We start from the raw sequence: 23871 nt of genomic DNA on the forward strand, positions 1-23871 counted from the left end.
GTCAGTTCAGTCTTGGATTTTTGCTGTCCCTTTGCAGGACTACCCACATGCTCCTTCTTGAACTCACATCCAGCTCTTCCCTCTCCCATAATCTGCCCTAAGTCTGCCTAGATAAAACTTGAAGCAAGTGGAACTATTAATTCTTGCATAGCTAAGCTTCAGGGTTGGTTGTTGCAAGAACTGTAGAGGCCTTATTTTGTCTTTTGAAACTGGAACTAAGGCTGTTTCCTTCATGGCAGTGCCTGCTCAAGCAGTCCTGCCCTGTTCCTTCCCTTCCCGTCTCCTTGGGCGCTTGTTCAGTTCCAGAGTTGTACCCTGCACTTGCTGGCGTAGCTGGCGGTGTGGCCGACCACTGAGAGAGGTAGAAAATGCCCCACCTCCCTGAGCTGTTGTGCAGTCTGCTCAGTTCCCCAGTCTGTTGAGGTACACCAGTAGTGCCCCTTACCAGTAGTGCCCCTTACCAATGGTTCCCACTGCACAGAGCACGGCAGCGACTCCGTAAACCAACTCAGTCCTGCTGCCAACATCTAGCCACTGCAAACTGACAGTGTAGCCTCTGAGTTTGTAGCTGGGCAAGAATTCATGTTCAGAAGTATGAATTAACCAGTAAGATTGTTAATTATGAAATCAAGATGTGTGCAACATCACAGTTCCAGGTTTAGTTGAGTAGATGTTCTGCTTTTCAAGGCATAGCTTACCGACCATGAGATTTTGAAGACCATCAGTAAGAGACTTGACATGTACAAAAGTTCAGTAATATCAGAATAATTAGTGTTGCATAGCTTTTCAAATATCTATATTTAATATGGTATATCAGGTATAATTAAGATGGGCAACTTTATTCTAAAGATAATTAGTTGTCAAATACTATTCCTGCTATCCTTCTGACAAAGAGCTGTGTAAGACTGTTTCACATTCTGTAAAACTTACAATGCTATAAAATATTAAGCAATCAATATTAAATGCAAGGGTATGCTAGTAGAATCTAAAAGCCTTTAAATTTTAAAGCAAAGTTAAGGGTTTTATTGCTTTGTTAACTTGTCCACGTTGTAAAATGAGTGCATAATAAACACTGTAATAAAAAGGCTTAAACGAAACTATGCATTTAAAGAAAAAAATAATTTGTCATATACTTACAAGATAGATAATTTTCAATTGCACTGAAAGATTCTCCCCTGCCATAATGTTGTTATATATAACATATATATGTAATGTTGTTATAATATCAAGAGGTAGATTCCTCATGACTATTTGGAAGCACGTTGGATCTTTTGTTTGTGTGGTAGCAATAGCTCTTTCACTGGAAAAAAAAGACAGAGCAGCTGCAGATAAATTTCCTTTATTTAAAAGCAAAAAATGTGTGTTTTGAACACTTTTTCTTTAAGGCCTTTACTGGATGTACCTTTTCTTAGTGTGTGCTTTAAAATGTAGCAGATAATATTTCTAGTTGTATTTCAGGTGAAAGGTAGTTGGGTTTTGGTAGTGTTTTCTGGCAACAGTTACGTTCTTTTTCTTCTGGCTTTTGTAGCAGGCAGTTAATGTTGATATCTGTCTTGCTTCTCACTAAACAGCCTGGTTGTCAGTGCAAGGCATGTGCATTTTTTCCTTAGCTCTTTTCCAGGTTTTGAAAATACCTCAGTACTGCAGTTTTTGTAGTGTGTATAGACAAGTTGTTAGTCCCTTGGGCTTTCCAGTGCATCCCGGGGTATCGAGCCGAGTAGTCCCCTGACAGTGGCAGCTTGCTTTATTTGCAACCAGGGAGACCTCGTGTATGTGAAACCTATTGCAGGAGGGATTGTGAAGATATTTGGAAAATCAGAGCCAAGCTCAGGTAGCAGTGGTTCACTCTTACACTGAAAGGCTCTGAGTGTCTTTCTAAAATATAATCTTGGGTGTGATAATATTGCATTCATGAACTGGGTGATGGAATAGAGCATGTTTATAATATTTGTGGTGATTATTAGTGGAGTTGGGTGTATGCATGCTGAAAATAAATTTAAAGCTATCCTGACTGTTTGAAATGTATTATAAAAACAGGAAGCCCTTCAACACTTACTAATGTTCTGTCATACACGTAGGCAGAAGTAATCAACTGCACCAATAAGGATGGGGAATAACTAGCTAGGTATCAGTTCCTCTGAAAATACCCCAAACATTACAGTGGAAAACTGACTGAGATGATGTCACTCTGCAGACAAGCAAAACTCATAATGAGATGTATAGACAGGGCTGCAATACCAACACAACATGCAAAGAAACTTTCACCTGGTGCACATGAGGCCTTGACTGTGGAGCACTGTAGTTTGAAGTCCATAAAAGAACTATAAAACCGCCCTCTAGTTGCATTCCTTAAACTCCTGATCAAAGATTAAGTTGTTCCACGAGTAATCATCTTTCCTCCTGCCTGGATTTTCCAGTGCTGGGGTAGACTTGCCTTACGTGGTGTGGTATTTTTGCAGGATGGCAAGTGAACTGCCCCATTTTAAGCTCCAGTGGGTACAGTCATCTGCTTTGAAGGTTTGCACTGTGCATCTCTTCCCAAGCAGCTTGTCTTCCTTAGCACATCCTTCTGGACTTTTAACTTGCTATGCATCACAGCCACTTGGTTGTGTACAAGCATTAGAATGGTTATAATGGAGAACCTCTTCCGTGGAGCAGTTGCTTCATGTCAAACCACAAATAACTGTTTCTGTCTGGTTAAAAGTGATAGGGAAATAGCTTGAGTTTGTGCTAGGAAAAGCAATATTAAGAATGAGACCACAGGAGTGACATGTTGGACTTGATGGTTTCTTGGTTAAAGCAGAGATAATGGCACACGTCCTCCATTTGGAATAGATTGTCTTAATTTTGGCATTTCTTTAATTCTTGATAGAGGAGTTTGGGGGATTTTATATCTGTGGACCTTTGGGGTACCGAGTGTGAGATGATTAAGGGCTGGTTGTTACTGTTACAGTATCTTGTTCCTCAGTGGAATGGGAGCCTTCACTTGTCCTCTACTGAGCCTTCTAGTCATCTTCACTGGTGCAGCATGTTTAAAGGTAACATGTGGGACAACTAGCAAGGAACTCTGCCTCCTGGTCCTGGAGGAATTGTAGAGGAATTGTCCCTGTCTCTGAGAAACAGGTCTGTCTTCTTCCTCAGGTGGTGAGAAATACATTCTCTGGCAATGCATTTTAGTGAGAGAGGCTAGGACGAAATAGGACACATGCAAATAGAAATAGGAACTATAGGGTATTCAAGTAAAATTGTTATGCAAAGCACATTAAGAATGGATTTCACAAGCTGTATATCTAGTCTGATTTATGGACTGTCATGCATGTGTATTTCCCCAGGGTATTTTTCACTTTCACTGTATGTGACCAGCTTCATTTGTACTGTAAAGCTCTGAAAGGGCAACCACAGCTGTAGTGAGAAGTAAATGTTATGGTTGCTTGTTCTTCATTACCTTTTCCAGTTATTGTTTGATCCAAACTATCAAGTAATGGTTTACAACAGAGCCAGCATGGTGAGGGAAGTTGCGTAAGTGAGAACTGTATGATTTTGATATGCTTGCCAACTGCCATAAGACCACCACTGATATTTCTGCAGTGTTTTGCTGTTAAGCTTGATTGTAACTCTGAAACATTCTCATTGGAATGCTTGGTAGTTTTTTTTATTATTATTTTCTGATAGAGTGACTTGTGACTTTCATCCGTGGCAGCGTGTGCCAAGAGCTCTTACAAAAGGGTTAGGATTTCATTACGGGTCTGGAAGATGGTAGTTGGTTGTACTTGGGTAAGGAGTCTAGAGCATATGATAACAGGCCTGTTCTATGCTTGGTATCCGTGCTGCTAAACTTGAGGGGGGAGCTAGAAACAGCCCCTCTGTTAAGAGTGGCTGGAATTTATAGCGTTTGTGTTAGCCGCAGATACAGGAATAGAAACCAGGAGAGCTTAGCCTGACCACTAGGTAAAAGCAGTTCATTCAGAATTTTTCTTCTCAAAATTGAGAGTTTATTCAGACGCTTAAGGCATGATATACTCTGATCTTTATGTACAGATGCATATGTGTGTATTTGGGTGTTTTTGTAGTGTGGTCTTAGACTTTGAACCTTTCCTAAATGAAGCAGGTTTTACTTGGAACTCAAGGCTATTTTCTCTGCTCAGTAAAAGAGAGGAGAGGGTAGCATGGAGCTCTCTAGGCTTCAGAGTTTCAGTTCATGTGTTTCACTGACGGTTCTTCTTTTGGGGCTCCGCTTAAACCTAAATTAAACAATGCTAATCTGTTCACTTTATAAATAAACTCAATGAGGAAAGACTCGTTTGCAAGCACAGGACCATCCCCACTAGAACCTGAGTGCACTAATCCACAGTGCACAACAGAAAACTGGCAACATACTGTGTTCTTCAGTGCTTCCAAATTTGATGTGGATTGGTTTTGAGATTAAGGAAGGATGTTTTGTCTTCTGTTTCCGTGATAACATCCCGAGCACTACAGCTAGTTATAAAAGGCAGCTGGTCCTAGTCTTCAGTCACTATAAACTAACCCTTGGTCTGTTAGGGAAAAACAGCACTCCCCTTCCTCTTTTTAAGAAACTCTTCTCATGCATCCCACAGCATTTAGCTCTCTACATGTGCAAGCCAAGCTGTGGAGCTTTGGCTGTGACAACAACCTTTTTCCTTTTTTGAACTCCATTTTGATGAAGTGCTGAAATGAGGCTGTGCATTCACTGCAACATCCAAGCGTTGAACAGTCATCCTTACGTTATGAAGCTCATCAGAATTAGTGTTCATTTAAGCACTATAAAAGTTGCTGAACATAAAATGAATCTCACTTCTGAGAATCCCTGCTGTTACTGAAACACTTGGGGGTATTTTAGATGAAGGAAGCCTAATTAACACGCTAGCTGTAGCTACTTTGAGCTCTGTAATGTTACTTTTGTTTGGATTGTAGAATCACCCATACTGATTTTTACTGCAGACTACCATTCTTTCTCTGATGGTGATTTTGCATTAACCTTCTTCATGAAAATGCATAATTTGTGGTATATATAGCTTAATACTTAGACAAGTGGTAATAGTGGGAGGACTAATTTGAAGAGAGTTCTATAATCACTGAGGCTGACATCTCACTATCCTTCACAAGCAGCGTGGCCAGAACTGGTGAGTTTGTTTTACCTCTGTGTTTTTTCTAATGGAAACTTCCTACACAGAAGGAAACTTCATTGAAGACGAGACTTGTGGCAAAGTTCCTTGAGTTTTGTTGATTCCTCCCAGGATCTCCGTTAGACATTGTGGAGGTCACTATATACTCCAGAATTCTGTGTTTTTTTTCTCTCCAGTCCTTGTGCCACATAAAGCTAAAAAAAGGGAGCCATAGGCAAAGAGAGTTGTGTAGATAGTTTTGGTTGTTTTTTTTTTTTTCAACTTCTCTCTCTCTCTTTCTCCTATTATCTTAAATAAATCTTCAAAAATGAATGCTTTTGCTGGAGAAGTAGTAGTACAAGACTTGCAAGGCCTGAGAGGCAGGGTAAGTTAGTCTGTGCTGAGTGCTGTCCTTGTGGGTAGACTTCATTGTACCTTAGCTAACTTAAAATTGCCTCAAGTATTCTTGTGTCACGTACCAAAAAAGTCAAAGTGGTTTTGAAGTGAAAGCTTCAATGCTAATTCCCAGTGACATTCCTCTCCTCGGACTTTGCTTTGTTATGACATTCTTTACTGTACTTGCCAGTCAGTGCTACTGTGGATTTCCTTAGCACCATATCTGCCTCCGGAGTTCAGCATGGTGAGACGCTGCATGGAGCTGTAATTGCAGCTTGCCTTTATCTTACTTAGTTACAGGCAATGTCCCTCGCTGTAATCTTACCCAGGTGCTTCTCCCCATCAGCCTGGATACTGGATTTACCTATGAATATTTATATGGAATGAGACTCCAGTGTTGAGTAGATCTGCAGGACAAAATTACTTACAATCTGGATAGAGAAGCCTAGACCCTAGAGTGGTTGTGCACTGTGGCTTTCATTGTAATTTTTGGCTTACTGTCTTTCAGCTTTGTCTTGTATTTTGCTTTGGACTAGATTGCCAGGTTCCTTCAAGACAAATGGAAATAATTTTGCTTCTTGAAGGAGAAAATTCATCTGAGAACAGCAGTATGTAACCCAGACACTAGCCTTTTGATTTGCACAGCTTCAAAGGTTGCTCTCCTTGATGCCTGCTTTCAGCTGCTTGGCCTGCTGAAAATGCAGTCAGGGTGAGAAGGCCACTGTGGGTGCTGTGTTGAAGTAGCAGTCATCAGTTCAGATAACACTTCTGACAAAAGCCCTGCCTGAGGAGTGGGGAAGCAGGGCCCTTGTGCTTCATATTTGTTGCTCTGGGAAGAATTCCTGAATTTTTTTTTAATTTGTATTTTCTGCTCTTTTTGTGCCTTTAAAAAGATCAGAGTGGAAGAAGTGTTTCTATAGCGGTGATGAGAATTGGGACAAAGGTGAAAATGAAAACCTGTATCCATAACATATTATTGCATTATGTTACCATCCACGTGCATTATTTAGGTATTATATTATAGACTGCACTCAACTACCCAGTATTAAGAAACAATCTTTCTCTGGCTGTTGCCAGCAGCATTTGCTCAGTGGTTGTTAAAAAGCTGTGAAAATGCTTATATATCCACCTAGGGAGCAAGTATTCACAATCTTGAACCATGTCTAAACACGATCCTTCAGGTTTTGATCTGAAAAATGTGGATATTTTACATTTCCTATGGGTGATTATGATAAGCTGAATTTAAAGAAAAGCCAAAAATATTTTAGCAGTTGTGTGTTCTTGAGCTAGTCACCTTAATTGCTTAGTGTATCTTTTTGCATTGAATGCTTGAAGTTAATTTTAACTGTACTGCCTGTCATGATGACTAAATGAAAGAAAAATTCTGATTTGGCTTGACCTGAGTTAGGATTTTGACATGCAGATTACCCTCGGTTTCCTTGAGCTGCCATTTCCTCTGTGCAGCCGCTGTGTTGATGGTGTTAGAAAGCCAGAGTGAGGAGGATTGGGCTGTTCTGAGGATCTCATGCAACATCAGGGTGTGTCAAGGAGATGCAGGTTACCAGATAGTGTCTTGGGTTGTCTTCTACAAAACCCTGAAGAGATGAATTTGGATATCCTTCAATGCCATTTGTGGTGAGTGAGTGGGGAAGAAAAGGAGCCACTTTTCTCTAAAATGAAAAGCTGTGTTAGAGCACCACTGTGGAGGGTGAGACCTGTCCTTCCAACCACCATTCCACCCTGGGACAAGTGATTTCTGGGCTTAAAAATTCAGTTACAGAATTTCTGCCTTTGAAACATTTATTCACTTAAAAAAATTTAATTCCTGCCCCATTTTGAGTGTCACAAGCACTTTCCTTGGATTCCTGAGACTTTGGGAGTGTTTTTAATACATTGCATTGTCTTCTTGGCAGTGCTAACACAACTTTGCTGAGAAGAAAACCCACGTTGGCAGCATACGGGTTGTACTTGAGCAGTTGTGCTACCTTCTGTTTCAGCTAGCACAGCAAGAATCCCAAAACCTTACAACTCAGGGAAAAGAGGGATTCAGCCAAAACTCAGAGCCCTCTCTGAAGTTTTTTTTTGGGTTTTGTATCCAAAATCCAAGCATTCTGATGAATTTGACTAAATTCACAAGTACATAAGTACAGTTGAGGCCTTATGTTTAGTTTTGTGTTTGCATATGGGAGTCAGCTTGAGAGTTGAGGTGTCAGATCTGCTTGTTATGTTCCTGAAAGGTATTTGGTTTTGAGAGGTTCAAGAGTGGTGTGGAAAAGTTATGCTTGAAAATACTTGCTAGGTACAGAACTGGAAGTGGATGGGGATGCTTGCTGTGTGAGCTGTCCTGGCTAAAACTTGGGAACTGCCTTGTTGTGAGGCTCTTAGCAGTGCCTCTTGTCCACTTCCACGGGAACAGATGGGCTTTTGTTGATAAGAGATCTGTTATCAAACTGGGAAGCCGATGGGCAGCAAGCAGTTGAGCCACTCTTGCTGTAAAACGGGGCTGACTACAGACTGAGGACATCACATGGCAGTATGCGTTCAAATGTAGTGGCTAAAAATATCCTTCCTTCTTCCTCCTCTCAGGCACAGATGCTCCAGTGTGAAAGGAAGAGTCGCTCTGACATAGTCTTGATTAGATCTATAGCAGACCAGAGGATTGGCTGCAAAGGAATGCTTTGTGTTTTAACCTATACAAAGAGCAGCAGTTTTCAACAGTTGTTAAGATAAATAAGCGTTTGTCCCTTTTAGACTTTTTTGCAGACTCTGATGGTTGTCTGGATTTGGAGCAGTGAATAGTTAAGTTTCATTTTGTTGCTTAAATTATCTGTATTTATATGTACTTGGGCAAGTTTTCAAAGTGAAATGCAGTGATACATGAAGTACTTAAACTAAATTTTATAGCTTTAAGTCTGCGAAAATCTTACCATAGTTAATCTATTTTTCTTAGAGGCATAGCATTGTTTTTAAAGTATCCAGATAATAAATTTTAATTTTAATTATTATCTGGAAATCACTTGGAGGCCAGTTAGAGTTATGGGATGCATAGATTTGCTGGTTTTTAGCAAAATGTTTAATTACTTCAAGTCAGTTCTTTCAGCGGGTTTATGATTTAAAAGAAAGGAGAACAATGTCAATGTAAACATCTAAGCTGGATGCACCAGCACAGAGAGTTCTCACGTGTTCCTGACTTACTCTTTGGTTGTATTTCACTAATGGACATTAGTGGCATAAGTGGCTGGGTTTGGTTTTCTTTGAAAGCTGAAACTTTACATGACTATTCTGCAGTTGTCATAATAACTATGTAACTTCACAGCAGCCACCGGAATTCCAGCCTTGTGCACGTGACTGTAAAGTTGTCCTGAATTTAAGGTGCTTCAGTACAAGTCATTTTTGCTTGACTAAGCACTGGGAGCAGCTCCAGCAGTGTCTGAGACACGGTCAGAGAAAGTGATCTTGCTGTGTTGGGGAGGTAGCTCCTTTTGGAATGATAAGTGAACATGGAGCTTTGTAAACAAAAAATAATTCAGTATGTGTTGTTGCTTCTGGAGCAGTGTACACTGAAAGATCCAGAAAATGGGATATTTACAGGGTGACTGTGTGTATAAGCTCTCTGGTGTATAATATTAGGGCATGGATAGTTTGGCTGTCTGCCAGGGTGTAAATAGAGCCGTGACAGCTAGTTAAAGCAATCCTAGAAAGGACAACCTGCTATGAAGATAGGCCAGCCTGGGTGTGAAGCAGGAAAAAGTCCTTGGAGCAAACAAAGCCACTGAAGGGGGTGGAGGATTCGCTGTTACAGCAGAAGCCCCCTGACCAGGTTGTACGTGTGTATGTGTAGGCAGTTTGCCTTACTATGCCTTTTACCCACCTATTTTTATTTTGGTCACAGAACTTGATGTGTGCCGTGACAATGCTCCCTCGCTGGCATTTGGCTTCTGGCCAAGCATTAATGAGTACCCCAAGCCCTATGTGATTTGGCTCCTCCAAATTTATTAGCATATCTTCAGAGCAAGATAAAACTCATTAAAGTCATTTACATTTGGGCATTAGAATTTCTGATAATTTTTAATGCCTACTGCCAAAAGCACAAATACGTGCTAATGGCCTTATATGAAGCTACAGTTTACCCTTTAAAAAAAAAAATTATTCTTGGAAAAAGAGCAGACTGCCATATCCCATAACTGCTCTTTGATGGTGATGATGACGGAAATGATAATTACAGAGCACAATCTATCAAAGGTTTGATCTGTGCTATCTTTGATAAAGGACTGCACTGTGTAAGATCTGGCTTATTAGAAATTGCATCACAATGTAATTCTTTGTGTTCTATTGTATTGTAAATGACTCCAGTGATGGTGGCTGAGGTATGTAACAACCAAACTTCCTGGACATTGCAGCTATGCACCAAAATCTTTGTGTAACTGAGCTGTAGAGCTGGGCTTCAGCCTGTGCCCCCTGTCTCCCCGGTCTCTGCGCAGCTGGCTTTTTTACATACGTGTTTCTCATCTCCATTTTCCCTGCTCAGTATCCCAGAGCTGCCTGCTGGTGCCTTTACCTGCGTTTCCTATGCTGGGGTTGAATCGCTTTCTGCACAGAGCGCCGTCTCCTGGTCAGCACAGCGGTTGTGAGAGATGGGCACTGGTTTCTTGCTTAAAGGCAATTCAGCAGACATCAGCTGATCTGCATCCACTCTCCATGTGTGAGCTTTTACCTCAGAGCCTGTAACAGAGCCACACTTGAACTGCTCATGACCTGTGGTCAGATTATCCTTGCTAAATGACTGAGCTGTAATGCGTGTGAAAACAGTGCTTGTAAATGCATAAATGGAAGCCCAAAGCAGTGACTGCACAAAAGAGAGATGGGATCTTTTTACCCGTATAGAAGTACTTAAAATCTTTTCGCTATTAAAGTCTCTTCAGATGAATATTTCCTGAAATGGACCATAAAGGTGCATATCTTTGCTCAGCTGAAGTTCTGTAGATGTGGCCCTGCTACTCTGTGCTAGTTCTCCAGTGGAAGTGCTGGCAAGTGGGGGATGAGCCTCTTCTGTTGGGAGTGAAGAAGCAGCCAGGTGACTATTACCCACTGTCATTCCTGAGGAGATGCAGATTCTGTTCTTTTTGCTTTACCTGATTTCATTTCAGTAGGTGTTGAAGCTTCTCTTTCATATGTAGCAGTCAGCAATGAGGCTGATTAGGGTGTTGATACGTCATATATTTTTGAAAGGCTGTAAACATTGATCTTCAGAGTTGAATTTTCTGAAGCACTTCCATCAGCTGTAAGAATTCTAAGGCCTGCACTTGCAAATTCTTGTATGCTTTTCCTTTTTTTTTTGAGAAACATAGTTTAAAAAAAAAAGGTCAGAAACATCAGTACTTGCTCATGAAGATTTTGAGGGTTTTGTCTATGTTTTCACCCTAACTGCATGTGCCTGTAAGATGTGATTGCTGGATCTGCAGTCAGCCTGACTTTCTCTTTCTCTTTCTTCATCTTCCTGCATTCAGGCAGTGGTAATCATGTGATACTTCTGTGACTTGAGGTTTAAGTATATATATTTATTTCTTTTAAACTCTGATCAAGTTTTTTTTTCGCCTGTTGTTGCAATCTTTAAAGAACCTCAGAAAGCCAAGAACAAATGAAAGTGCTCAGGGAAAAGTGTTGTTGTGGTACTTTAATTTTATAAAGGGGAGGAGGTGCATGTTATGGGCAGTGTTTACTTCCAACACCAAATCAAATCTTTTTGAGGAGAGTTAGGTTCAAACTATAGCATGGCTTTATTTACAGCATATAATACGACTTTGAGAGGCTACTTTCAGTCAGTGTACCAGGCTTGCCTGTTGGATTGTATCAGTTGCAGAAATTTAATGAAGAATAAAGTACCAAAGTTCCTGGAGCAAGTATGCTGTGAAGTATCAGTTTGTGCCTTCTAAAACTACCTGTTCACATGGCTTCTCTCTTGTGACTCCTGATCTTTCATTCATTTTAGAATAAAGTTACAATAAGAAGAATAACCCTTTAAAAGAAGAAGAAAAACTTTCTTCACCTGTATTTACAAGAATTTGTCTTTAACTGGCTTTTATTAACATAAAAAAATGCTCAACAGGCAAGTCCCTGTTTCTGCTGTCCAATTTAACCTGGTTTTAACTTATACCAGTAAAACTATCTGAAGCTGTCAGTTATATCTACAACTGGGTGTGTGCTGTTGTTGTCATGAGGGAGGGTTTTTGAAAAATTCTCTATAATCCGGATGTTGCCTAGAATCTTTAACACATCCAGTGTACAAACAGTGCAAATGCAGAAAAGCTGAATGAAATCACATTTATGCTGAATGCATCACATCTGTCAGCTGAATTCAGGAAAAAGCAATCATTAGAAATGGTAAAGAACTGGAATTTCTTGGCTTGCAGATTTTGGTCAGAATTTTGTGATGTTGACAGCCAACTTAATCTTTGGCATGGATCTCAGTCTAGTTATGTTGTTTGTTAAAAGTACCTGTGGACTTAGTGACTTTCTTACTAAAACATGGGTGTTTGGCACTAAAATCCTTTGGCTATTTTAAATCACTTGTCCAGCTTGTTCGCCACAGTTCTGAACACTCGTGAGATGCAGTGGAGCAGAATGACTAACACCATTTGTTATAATTTCATCTTACAAAAGCAGCCTTTGAAACAAGAATGGGAAGAATAAGCTGGTACCTTCATTAGTTTTGCTCTATCTTGCAATGTGATAAGCTTATATTTTGTTTGCTTCCTTCAGGTTTTGAATGAAGAATGCGATCAGAACTGGTACAAGGCAGAACTCAATGGAAAAGATGGCTTCATTCCCAAGAACTACATAGAAATGAAACCACATCCGTAAGTAGAGCTTTGATGATGGGCTCCCTTGATCTTACTTCTGCACATCTTCTCAAACAGAAGGAAGTTTTTCTCCTGAATATTTTGCAAATGTACTGGATTTACCAAAACGTATGGATACAAAAAGGATGGGTGCCAAGTTGTACCTCTGGCTATAGTGTTGGCTGTAACTCCTTTCACAGCTAGCCAGGGTAGCTTTGGAAGCCTTTCTGGAGGGTGCTCTGGTACTTTGCACTAGGGTCACACTGACTGATCTTGGGGTTAGTAGGCATAGAGTAGCAGAAAACTCTTTTTAGTAAAGGGTTGTCACCACCACTGCCCGAGAAAAAAAGAGTGACCGTGTTCTTTTGAATTGGAAATAGAAAAAATAAATCTCTATTTTATTTAGTGTAGCAGATAAGAGTAAATACTGTAGCATTCACAGCTCACCAGAAAAATGTGTAAGCTTACTTGGAGCTGAGCTGTTAGTACATCTGTGTCACATCCCACGTACAGAATCACTAAATTGTTCAGGTCAGCTAGTCTAACACCTTCCTCACAAAAGAGGCCAATCTCAGAGGGCATTTACTGTTACACAAGTACAGTTGCATTGATATGCAGCTCCAAAGAACTGCATTTGAGTAACTACTTTGGACATTTCCTTTTGGATATAAAGAATCTAGCATGTGAAAATAGTAGTATTTTGTGACTGGATGTTTTCTTTGTGTCAGTCTACTACACTCTGGTTCTGCCAACCTTTGAGATCCTTCAGCATCTGAACAAGAAAATGGCAAGCTCTGGGTAACGAATTCAGAGGGGAGAAAAGGTTTAGGAAGGGGCAGCAAAACCTGTAAATCAGGGTTTTTAGAAGGAGCTGTGGTGTTTGTTGCCCACAAACTGACAATTTATTTGTTAATTGTTGGCTATAATGATATCATTAAGATATTGCAGTTAAATCCAATCAATTATTTTTCTAAGGGCTCTTTTTAAATGGCAGAAAGAAGCTTCTGAGGGACTGTGGGCCAAGAAGGAGAAGTAGTGCTTTAGGGCAGCCAAGTGGGAAGGGAAGCAAGGATGCATAAGAAAATTCTGAAATTGTTTAAAGCCTTGTCTGATGGAGTAAGATGTCTGCCCTACCCTGCTCACCCACACTAGTGCTCTGGGGATCACAAGTGCACACTGCAATTTCTCTCTGTCATTGATCTGAATCATCCTGTGTCTGCCTTCTCATAACGGTTTTGCAGACATCTGAGTTGCACTGTAGTGATGTCTCCTGTGATGATGGTGATCAGTTTGGTTTGTAATCATCCATGGTGTTTTGTTTTAGAGGGATAGAGCTGTCAGACACTCACTTTTTGATACTGAAAGGGAATGAACAATATCTGAGCCTGCAAGTGGGTAAATCTAGTAGTGTTTTTTAAGCGTAGTTAATTTGACCTTTTCTGAAGATGTTTAAACTGCTGATGGCAGCTGGATGGAGTTCGCTTCATGTGTCAGCAATGCTGGGAGTCTTAACTAGTGCATTAACAACCCTGGGAAATTATGCAAAAGTTTTTATAGCATGATGTTTGCTTAGCTGTAATGCAGAGCTCTCTGAGTAGTTACACAGGTCATACAAAAGGCAAATTGCAGACAGCTGACCCAGAGTGAGAAAGAGAATGTTCCTTTTCTCAGACTAGTGTCAAATCATGTTGTGGGAAGGTGGCAGGAGAGCTTTTCAAGAGGATTTGGAAAGACAGCAACTGAAAAAGACTTTAAATCCTGTCCTACGATCTGAGACTTAAATCCTCCAGCCCCACAGCTAGTCTTATATGCAGTGTTTCCTCTTGCTTGTATTTTGCAAATCTTGCAGGTTGCTTTGTATCTACTAGGAAATGAAGGTAAAATGAAAATGTGGTGCCTCTTGGTCAGCAGCTGAGCCACCTGGCTTCTGAATGGTTAATCTGAGCTGCCACATCAATTAACAAAGCAAAGATGTAAGCAGTCTGAGGCATGATACTGGAGAAGAGCTGCAGGAAGCTCTGGGCAGGGAGGCTTCCTGTGAAGGCACAGCAGGGCAGTTCAGTTCCAGGACATGCCTTTCTCTATTTTAAGGGGGCAGAGGAAGAATTTGCATTTATGAAACAACCTGGCTCAGACTCAGGGGGTGTGTATGTCAAGTGTTTGTGTTTATAATCAGCTTTTCTTGAAGACACTGCTGAAATCTCAGTTAGCAGTATTGTAACTTATGTGGAGGAAATTGGCCCAGCTAAAAGGTGGTGTGAAGAAAAGCCAAAAGGATTGCTCACGTGTCGATTGAAGCGAGTCTGCAAGGGATGTGAGCTTTGTGTTGTTCCACAGGGTGCATCTCCCTCTGGCTGTGCAGCCTCCAGTAACGCCGGGATTTGGTTTTGCCGTGCTGACTGGCTGAGTTTCACCTACATTACAAAGCTAAAGACAAGTGTTATCAAGCTTAGCTCTTCAGCAGGGAAGCTGTGGGAATGCTGTGGTCCATTTGGCCTAGTTCCCCATGTGTGATTTTTGACATGCTGTAATTTTTAGTTGTTTTTTTCAGTCATTCTGTAGCAAAGATCAGTATGTGCACAACACTTCTGATGCTCTAGAACTGTGTTTGTAGGTAGACACTAGTCCTTCAGAATAACTTTGTTTCAGGCATGGGATTTTCTTTTCACCCTTTTTTTAGAATTCAAGCACTTTGAATGGCTAAAGTGATAGTGAAGTCATAAAACTGCAAGGGAGTACCAAGAATTGTGAAAGATTTTTAATGTATTTAAAGTGCCTAGCCTAGAAACAGATGGCAGAAAACTTTAATAATTTGAGGTTGTTACTTTGGAAGTGTCTTGTCCTTTAATCAAATTGTACATTTCTACTTTGTTGTCATTCAGTGACATTTAGGGGGCAATAGGGTATTCTTAGGCTGCAGGAGGGATTATGGATGTTCTGTTGAGCTCTTTCAGGCTTTCCTTCTATTTTACAGAGATAAGTGTTTTGGGTTAAAACGAGGCTTTCCTTTCCAAGTCACATGTGAGTAACAAAGAAATCTTTGATAAATAAAGGGAATTAAAATCACTTTATAAACAACTATAGGAAGATATCTAAAATCATAAAATAAAGCTTTCTCTATGTAACATTTGGCAGAGGAAAAATTCAAGACTTCCTTATCTTTTTGACAATTGTGCCAGAAGCCCAGGAAAGAAAAAAATTACCATTGAATTCTGAGGAATTTTCACAGAATTATTTCTCTTGGTTGATTTTTTTTTTTTAAGGCAGCAGAGTGCAGTGAGAGACAGGCAGATGCTCATTCTGCTGTGTCTGCCACTGAGGTACTAAATGCTGTGAAGTTCTTTATCACTGGAAATAGTAAGGTTGTGAGAGAAAGCTTTTCCTTTCCATTCCAGGGGATAAAAAGTACACAATGAGACCTGCAGAGAAAGTAAAACATATGTAGGTGGTCATGGAAACTTAGTTTGTAAACAAAAGGTAACATTTTTAGTGCCCAAATGCTCTTCATAATGGAGCTGCATAGCTAAAGGAGTGAACACTCCATGGACAAGAGGGATGGCCTAGAATTGCTTTGTCTACGTTGCATATAATAGAAATACATCTGTGGACTCTTTAGCCTTGACATTAATATAGGGATATGGTTTTGTGTAGCCTTCAGTGGTGAAAAGATCCTGAAGATGGACAGTTAGAAGAGCAAGGGCTGCCTGTAGCTGGGAGTCTGTAATCCTATCTGGTGAATCTGGTGGTCCTTCAGCTCTAGAGACAGCTTCCTCTTAAGAGAGGAAGATCCGGTGACTTTGTGACTTTGTGAAAGCTTCAACTTCTCCCTAAAACAGTTGTTCTTAAGAGGACTCTGCAGCTCTTTTTTGCTGCACCAAAATCCTCACTGTAGAAAGTAAACTTTGTGAGTGGAGCTTCTTGTTACTAAACATTCTCCCCTAAGGTCAGTCATCTGCGTGGTTATGGGCTGCGGTGAGTGCTCCTATCCTGTGTGATCTGTTACTCAGAACTGAAAGCTGTACTTCTTGGTTGTGAAGATGGTTCTGCTTTTCCCACGCCATGTGACCTACCACTCAACCCTCGTTGGCTTTAAGTCTTGGGTTGGTCTTGAAATGTGAATGTAAATGTGGGTAAGAATCTTGTGACCAGGGGCTGTGGGTCAGTGCTGACGATCTGGTTGCCTGAGGTAGGTTCACCCTTGGTGTCATGGAGGTGGTCAGCCTGTAGCTTGGACTTCTGTGCAGATGTCAGGAATTTCAGATGTGGCTTCGTGGTGCAGCTATTTCATGTGATGGCTTATATGAAAGCTGCTAGGTTGTCCTGACTGTGGGAGAAGCCAGGGAAATAGGCTGCTGAAACAAATATTGTCAGTGTGTTTCCTAGAACCCTGTTGCATGCCCAGCTCAGTGTCCTCTGCAATGAAGTGGAGAGACCTTGAGGGAACTCTCCTCGCTTGCTCTGTGTGTAAACTGCACTCCTGGCACCTGCCTGAGCTTTCTGACATGTGATACCTGTCTTTGACAGCAGTGCTCTGGTAGGGGTCAGAATGATTGAACTCAAGGCTGCAGGAACAACCAGCTGCTGATTGAAACTGTTCCTTTTCTCTGCTGACATAGTCATGTCTTACCACCTGATCTAAAAGAGCCTAGAAATTGGTTCTGATACAACATGTACTTTCCACTTGTGCAGGATGGGTCAATCCATAGACAGGATCTTGTTTCTATAGCTGTAAAGTTTCTGAAGAGAAAGCTGAATGGACTCCCAGTGTTTCCCCTGCATTTTGCAAAGACTACTTTTTTTTTTAAAGATGTTAATGCACTAAAACAATGACATTTTTGTGCTTCACTCTTAATAACTTACATATTCTATATTGTTGGTTCTGCAAATCATGGCTAAGGCAAGGATGGCTTCTCTATAGGAGGCATAAATAACAAAGGAGACTATAATTACTCCAACTGATTATCTTTGGGTACTAATAGCAAAATAAATGCTGCTATATCATAGGCACGTTCAGTAGTGACCAGCCACCAGTGCAGGACTTCTTTGTTATCTCTGAGTTGATGGCATCATACAATTTGGACAATTAAAACTTTGCTTGTAGAGACGTGAGGCTTTATTCCTTAGTGATGGAGTAAGAGATTTGAGTTTCTTGCTGGGCATTTGATCTCTTCAATTTCAGGTTATGAGGGCAAATGACTGAGATATCAATGCAGACCACAGTAGGCATTTTAACTTTGTCCAAGATTGTAGCTGGTTCCCAGGGTAGTTGTCTTAGTCTCAAAAGCAGACTTTGCTGTGAAGCAGTTGTGCACGTTAGGTTCTCGTGATGTCATATATACTAACCTGCAGATACAACAGGGTGCAAAACAATGTGAGTAATGCATTAAATTTTGAGCAGGTTTTTTTCCACACGCACACCCCCATAAATCCTATGATTTGAGTGTTTCATTCTTACCACGTCTCTGCTTTGTTTAAATTGGGTGAAATAGGGCCATGGGTAGCACCTCCTTGTCAAGTCACGGTTGTGTCATTGCCAGGATGAAGCACTGTGAGAAGCTGCATGGTTCAGTGGCCTGTACTGGAGTAGCAGTGAGGTGCAGCATAGTTAGTTCTGTTAGGAATCATTTCATCTCTGTGTGAATATCTACATCTGGCTCTTCTGTGAAAGGATTAAAATTCTTAACTTCCCCTGTTGTTTTCTTTTTCTCACTACACAGGTGGTTTTTTGGAAAGATTCCCCGAGCAAAGGCTGAAGAGATGTTAGGCAAACAGAGACATGATGGTGCCTTCCTCATCAGGGAGAGCGAGAGTGCTCCTGGGGACTTCTCCCTCTCTGTCAAGTAAGTAATGCCCAGAAGCAATCACACGTGGTCCCTGGGCCATCTACTGCTCACTTGGACTGTGGGTAAAGGGCAGGGGACTGTCCGTGCTGAGGAGCAGACACAATCTTCTAGATGCCCTATAGCAGCATTCTTGCTCTTCCAGTGAGACCTACGTAGTCTCCCTCAAACAGAACAAATACATAGGCTCTGGTGTGTAATTAGCTTACAGGGCTGACCTGGTGGCATGTTGCTGTCTGCCTCAGGTAGTCCCAGGTATAGCTGCAGGTTTGTTTGTGGATCCCATTCCTCCTTATAGCCACAAAGTGCCCAGCACGTACATGTTTTCATGCACCCTCCTTTCCTATTCTGCACTACCAGTTACTGCTATACCTTCTCCCTGTGTAGTACACGTCCAAATAAGTTTTTCCTGTCTGCTTGGCTCATGCTTTGGGAACATTAATGGTGTCTAGCACTGGGACATGAAACCATGAAAAAAGCGGCCTCTTGGAACTCTGGCAAGTGCATTCCACATTGATAGAGAAGCCCAGTTTAACACCAGTGAAGTGAGGGGAGCACGTCTCTTCCCCTAAGAACATTACTGCAAGTACTGGCTGTTAACCAGCATGAGTTCCTGCTGTTAGCCATGGCCCATGTAATACCGTGCTACCCATCTTGCCCATCTGAAGTCATTGTAAAATAGAGGGGTTAGGAACCTGAAAGGATATGTGATGTAATTTAATGTGGGTTGAGGGTGGGAGGGATTCTGCCCTCAGCACTTGATTTTTGTCTTTTGTATTTTCTGTAGTGTTCGCACCTTTCCTACCAGAAATGAAGATTTTCCTTGGAATCCTAACAATTTTTGATTATTCATGAACAATTTCTAGCTTGCTCTATTGTCTTGTATGTATCAGTGATCAGTCTTCACAGGATTGCTTTTTTTGTCCTGGTCATCTTTGGTCTGTAACTAAATTTTTGTCCTCCTGTAGAGCAGCACTGAGTCATGACCACAAACTGGATTAAAACCAGTGACTTTAGAGGTGTTTACATTTCTGCCTGGGATACAATCATCTGAGCTGGAATAATAGATACGAATGGAAGCTTCATCTCAAAAAGTGCATTCCTCTAAGAAACAAAGTTCTGAGCGTAGCTCTCCTGCCTGTTAGCATAGTGTTGCCATCTGGTGGTAGTTTCTCTGTTGATTTTTTTTTTTCCCCTTCCTCATTTAATTTAGAAATTTTTTTTTCCTAAACAGTGATCTGCAGGATTTGAAGTGGTGAGCGACTCTCAGGTTGAGGAAGGGAGAGCAGAGGCAGTACTCAAGTTGTTTCATGGTAGCTTTGTAGCCAAGAGAGTGTCTGTTTTTTCAGCCAATGTATAGAAGCTGTGCATGCCAAGTGGGGAACAGTTGTCCTCTGTTTGCAGTGTTTCAGACTGAAGTAAAAATACCGTTGTGCCATTCATCCGGAAAATCCCAGTGGACCTCTTTGGAGTTCCTCTTTATTCAGGATAAAATTGTTTGTTAATAAAAGTATCCTCAAGTGTATGCCATCCTTTGCCAGAAAAGAGTTGTTAATGCAGAATTATAGTTGCGGTGTTAGGTGTGCCACATCACCTTCAGAGCATTTTGAGTGCAGGGGGGAGTTGTTTTAAGGACCAGAGAGATCCTTTCCTTTTGCAAGACAAATCTTTTGCATCAGTCCAGACTGGCTGCCAGAAGAGGCAATCCTGCCCTCCCTGTGGCAGTCTTTCCCAGCCATTTACCTGTAATGGGACTGGTGTTTATGTATTGCATTATCACAGCAGCCAGCAGTGCAGAGGTACAGAGCCAGAGCCACACAAACCTAAACTGGTTCCAGGCAGCTGTGGAAGTGCTACGTGTGAAGAGCTAAACCGAAATCTCTCGTATTTGGGAGTGTAGAGCAGAAGGCACCACGGGGCAGCTGCTTTAACGGGGCTTTGTATCTGCACTGCAGAGGCCATGGCCTGTTCCCGTGGTACCCTGTGCACTGTCTTCAGCGACTCGGGTGGCTGAACATGTGCATCAGAAGTATGTGTACTGGGTGTCAGCTGTGTGGAGATGTAGGGTAAAATAAAATGCTGAAATACAGCATGTCTCCCAAGATATAGCGAGTGCTGTGAAACTTCCTTCACATAAAGACCTCAAACTTCTGCAAATTTAGAGTATTCTGAAAAGGTGGTTTGAGACTGAAGTCCCATTGTAAGAAAAGCACATGTGAAGCTTTCAGGATTTTTTCAAAATAGACTATATGGATTCTATCTCTCTGATGACCGATTTCTGTCAAATACAACTGACAAGTGTGTTTTCAGCCACCTTTTTTACAGCAGCCCATTGGTATCTATATTGTCAGTGACATTGAAAGTTTTCACTGTGCCCCGAAGGACCTCTTTGTTCCAAGCTCCACTGATGATCCCAAAAGAAGAGTACTTGATGACTAAAAATGTGCTTTTTTGCGTTCTTCATTCTTCCCACACAGGTTTGGAAACGATGTGCAGCACTTCAAGGTGCTTAGAGATGGGGCTGGCAAGTATTTCCTCTGGGTGGTGAAGTTCAATTCTTTGAACGAGCTGGTAGATTATCACAGATCCACATCTGTCTCCAGGAACCAGCAAATATTTCTCCGGGACATAGAGCAGGTGCCACAGGTAAGAGAATTGTCCTTGTTGAATGCTTACACTAAATTAATAGGGATGGAAAGAAGCTGACTGATATGTTCCTTGTCTGTTGAAGTGTGTCTTTACATCTTGCAGCCAGAATTACACTGGTAGATAAGCTGGACATTTGTGCAAAGCCTACCTGCTGACTCCCTAAATGTCCTCTTCAGTAGTGGCCAAGTGATACTGCTGCTATGTGAACACTTGGCTTGTCTTAGTGTTTATGGACACTATGGCAGGAAGGTCATCTGAATCCTATGTATTAAAAGTGGGCTTATGCCTGTTTTTGGACATGGTGAGAAAGGATAGTTCTTGTTTATACTGGTTCATAGCCAGAACTGTACCCCTCAGAACAGTGAAGTTTTGGTGCTGGTCTTCCCTGAAGAGGTGGTTACAGGTAGTAGCATATGGAACATTTCTAGCCTTCTGGTTTGGATCTATTCAACATTAAGAGAAAACAAAAAGTCCTGCTAAGTGCCAGCAGAGCAGCAAGTGTGTATCTAGCTCTGTGTTTTTCCATTTCCCAGGGCAATCAGAATGTTATGTTGTATGTAACTGGACTCTTTTTTTTTTTTTTTTTTGTCAATTTTGAATAAGTCCTTTTGCTTCCATGCACAGCATTCTAGTTCTAGCTTGAAGACAGAGGGTGTGGAATTCATAGTGCTCTCCAGGTGCCACGGGCACCCTTTGCCCTCATTTGTTTGAACTAACATCTGTCTCTGCACTGTTGGGTCAGTGATAAACAGAGGGTGAGAAAACAGCTGGCAGAAAATGACAGGCATAAAGATACCATTCTAGCCTCACCATTTTAAGAATGCATTTCAAGTGAACTGTTAGCTTTTCTGTAAGAAAGTATTAGCTGACCAGACAAAATGCTCCATGACAGAATTTTTTTATATTGGAGAGTTTTAAGGAATCTGTAAAATGCATTTTTTAGGCAGAACTTTGTGCATCACAGTGTTGTGTAGGATTAGTAGTATTCATGATGTTGGGGAAAACAGGGTGAACGAGCAAAATCACTGTTGTACTGTGATAGAGTACAGATTTAGAGTAGGTCAGGAAGACTGGAAAATACTAGGGAAACATCTGAATCATCTGTTGTCTTTATTTCAGCTCTTCCACAGAAGCTTGACTCCTTTCTGAGGTCTTCTATAGACTGCATCTTGTTACAGATGTTGGAGGCTGGTTTGCAGGAAATGAAGCAGCCTGTGTGTTTGTTGTTAAGCTGCTGCCTGGGGGAGCAGATGTTTTCAAGTGCTGTGGATGATTCTCACTTTGTGTATCTTTTCCTTTCCCCTTCCAGCAACCAACGTACGTTCAGGCCCTGTTTGATTTCGATCCCCAGGAGGAAGGAGAGCTGGGCTTCCGTCGGGGAGACTTTATCCAAGTCCTTGACAATTCTGACCCCAACTGGTGGAAGGGAGCCTGCCACGGACAGACGGGCATGTTTCCACGCAACTATGTGACCCCTGTGAACCGGAACATCTAGAGATAAATATTAGAGATTATTTAAAGAAACCAGAGAAACAGTAAATACACATACAGAGCCTAACTGCAGCCAGTGACCTAAAATCACACGGCGATAAAACCTGAGTCACCTTTCACCATGAGGTGATCCTCCTTCACTCAGTACGGAACTTCAGGGGTGGGGGGAACGAGTTCAACTTACACACCAAAACTTATCTTTGAAAAAAAAAAAAAAAGAGAGAGAAAAAAAAAAAAGAAAATAACAGATTTCCTCAGCTGCTCCTGGGTTACCCCCTTTCATTCACTCTTCTTGTTTCCCCCTCCTCCTCTGTCCATCAGTGCATGAAGTTTTAATGCCATATAAAGTCCTAGCCATGCAGTTAAAGGAAAAGGGAGAAACTCTGCTGGTATTTTCTCTCTCTGCAAACGGTCTTCATTTGACTTGAAGGGACATGAGAGAAGAATTAAATGCACAGTTCTGCCTTTAGAAAAAAAACACCAGTCTCTGCTTTTGCCTTCAACATTCAGCTCTTCTTGCCTGGGAAAGATGAGGTGTTAATCTAATTTTTATTGTCTCTTCTCCTTTGGCACTTTCTTCTGAAGCTCAGCAGCTTCCAAGCAGGGGAAGGGAGAAGAGTTGTATGGCTTTTTAGTTTTTTGTTTGTGTTTTTTCTTTTTTTTTCTTTTTGAGTCACAGAGCTGCTTTGAGAAACTCCAACGTTCAACTGAAGTCTGTTAATGCTGTGCTGACAGCTTTTTTGTTTTTTTTCCTTAAAGGTGTACGGTTGAGCACATTCTGTAATTTTTTCCATAGTGCCTTTCCCTTGTTTTCTTTATTTTTTTAAGTTAAAAGGACAGTCCAGAGCTTTTCAGAGGGTTTTTGTTTCTGCCTGTGTGTAAATAAATACTTCTGGGGGAAGGGTGTAAAAGAGGGTGATTTTATCGATGGACATTTGGGAAAAAAAAAAAATCTACAAACGGAGATGGAGCTTTAATCTTAAGATTTGTCTTACTGTTCAACTTCCCTTATTCCAAGGAAAGTCAAATCCAGGCAGTCAAGTTGCAGCCTAGGCTGCTCAGAGGTGGGGAGCTGCAACCAGGAGCTTCAAAAGAAGTAAGAGAAAGGGGGAAGTTATGACCAGGGAAAACGAGGAAGAATATTTTGGGGAGGGAGGGTTAAGGGGGGAATTTGAGAAATAATAGCCCTGAGATGTCCTATAAAATGTACATTCCTTCGATGGAAAACTTTATAATGCAGAGAAACCTCAAGAAATAGTGCTTGAAAAAAACTTTATGCTACTAGTGAATGTTTCTATGTGATGCATGTGATCAGCCTGTCTCTTTGGCCTGGATAGGGAATATTTGCAGTCGTGTTGCTCTTGAAAAGTGGGGTTGGCATCACCGTTCTCCAGTCTCTCCTCCCTCCTCAGGTCAGTGTTCCTGTTGCCGTAGCTTCCCCCGCCCCGCTCGCCATTCACAGCAGGCTGTGTGATGACTGTAACCCCCGCCCCGCACCGTTAATGGCATTTATTGTGGCCGTTTGCTCCTCCA

The 23871-nt window shown here is 41.4% G+C and overlaps 1 protein-coding gene across 1 annotated transcript; it reads left to right on the forward strand.

The window, feature by feature from the left end:
- Positions 1 to 12253: 12253 nt before the first annotated feature.
- Positions 12254 to 22539, forward strand: GRB2 (growth factor receptor-bound protein 2; the record flags this gene model as incomplete). The annotated part of the gene is made up of 4 exons (XM_008940186.1): positions 12254 to 12376; positions 18076 to 18198; positions 20676 to 20844; positions 22157 to 22539. Coding segments are annotated over 4 exons (601 nt in total), but the record flags the coding sequence as incomplete, so codon positions are not given.
- Between the last annotated feature and the right edge of the window lie 1332 nt (positions 22540 to 23871).

Source organism: Merops nubicus, unplaced genomic scaffold (assembly GCF_000691845.1).
Source record: "Merops nubicus isolate BGI_N331 unplaced genomic scaffold, ASM69184v1 scaffold32285, whole genome shotgun sequence".
In the NCBI taxonomy this organism is placed as follows: domain Eukaryota; kingdom Metazoa; phylum Chordata; class Aves; order Coraciiformes; family Meropidae; genus Merops; species Merops nubicus.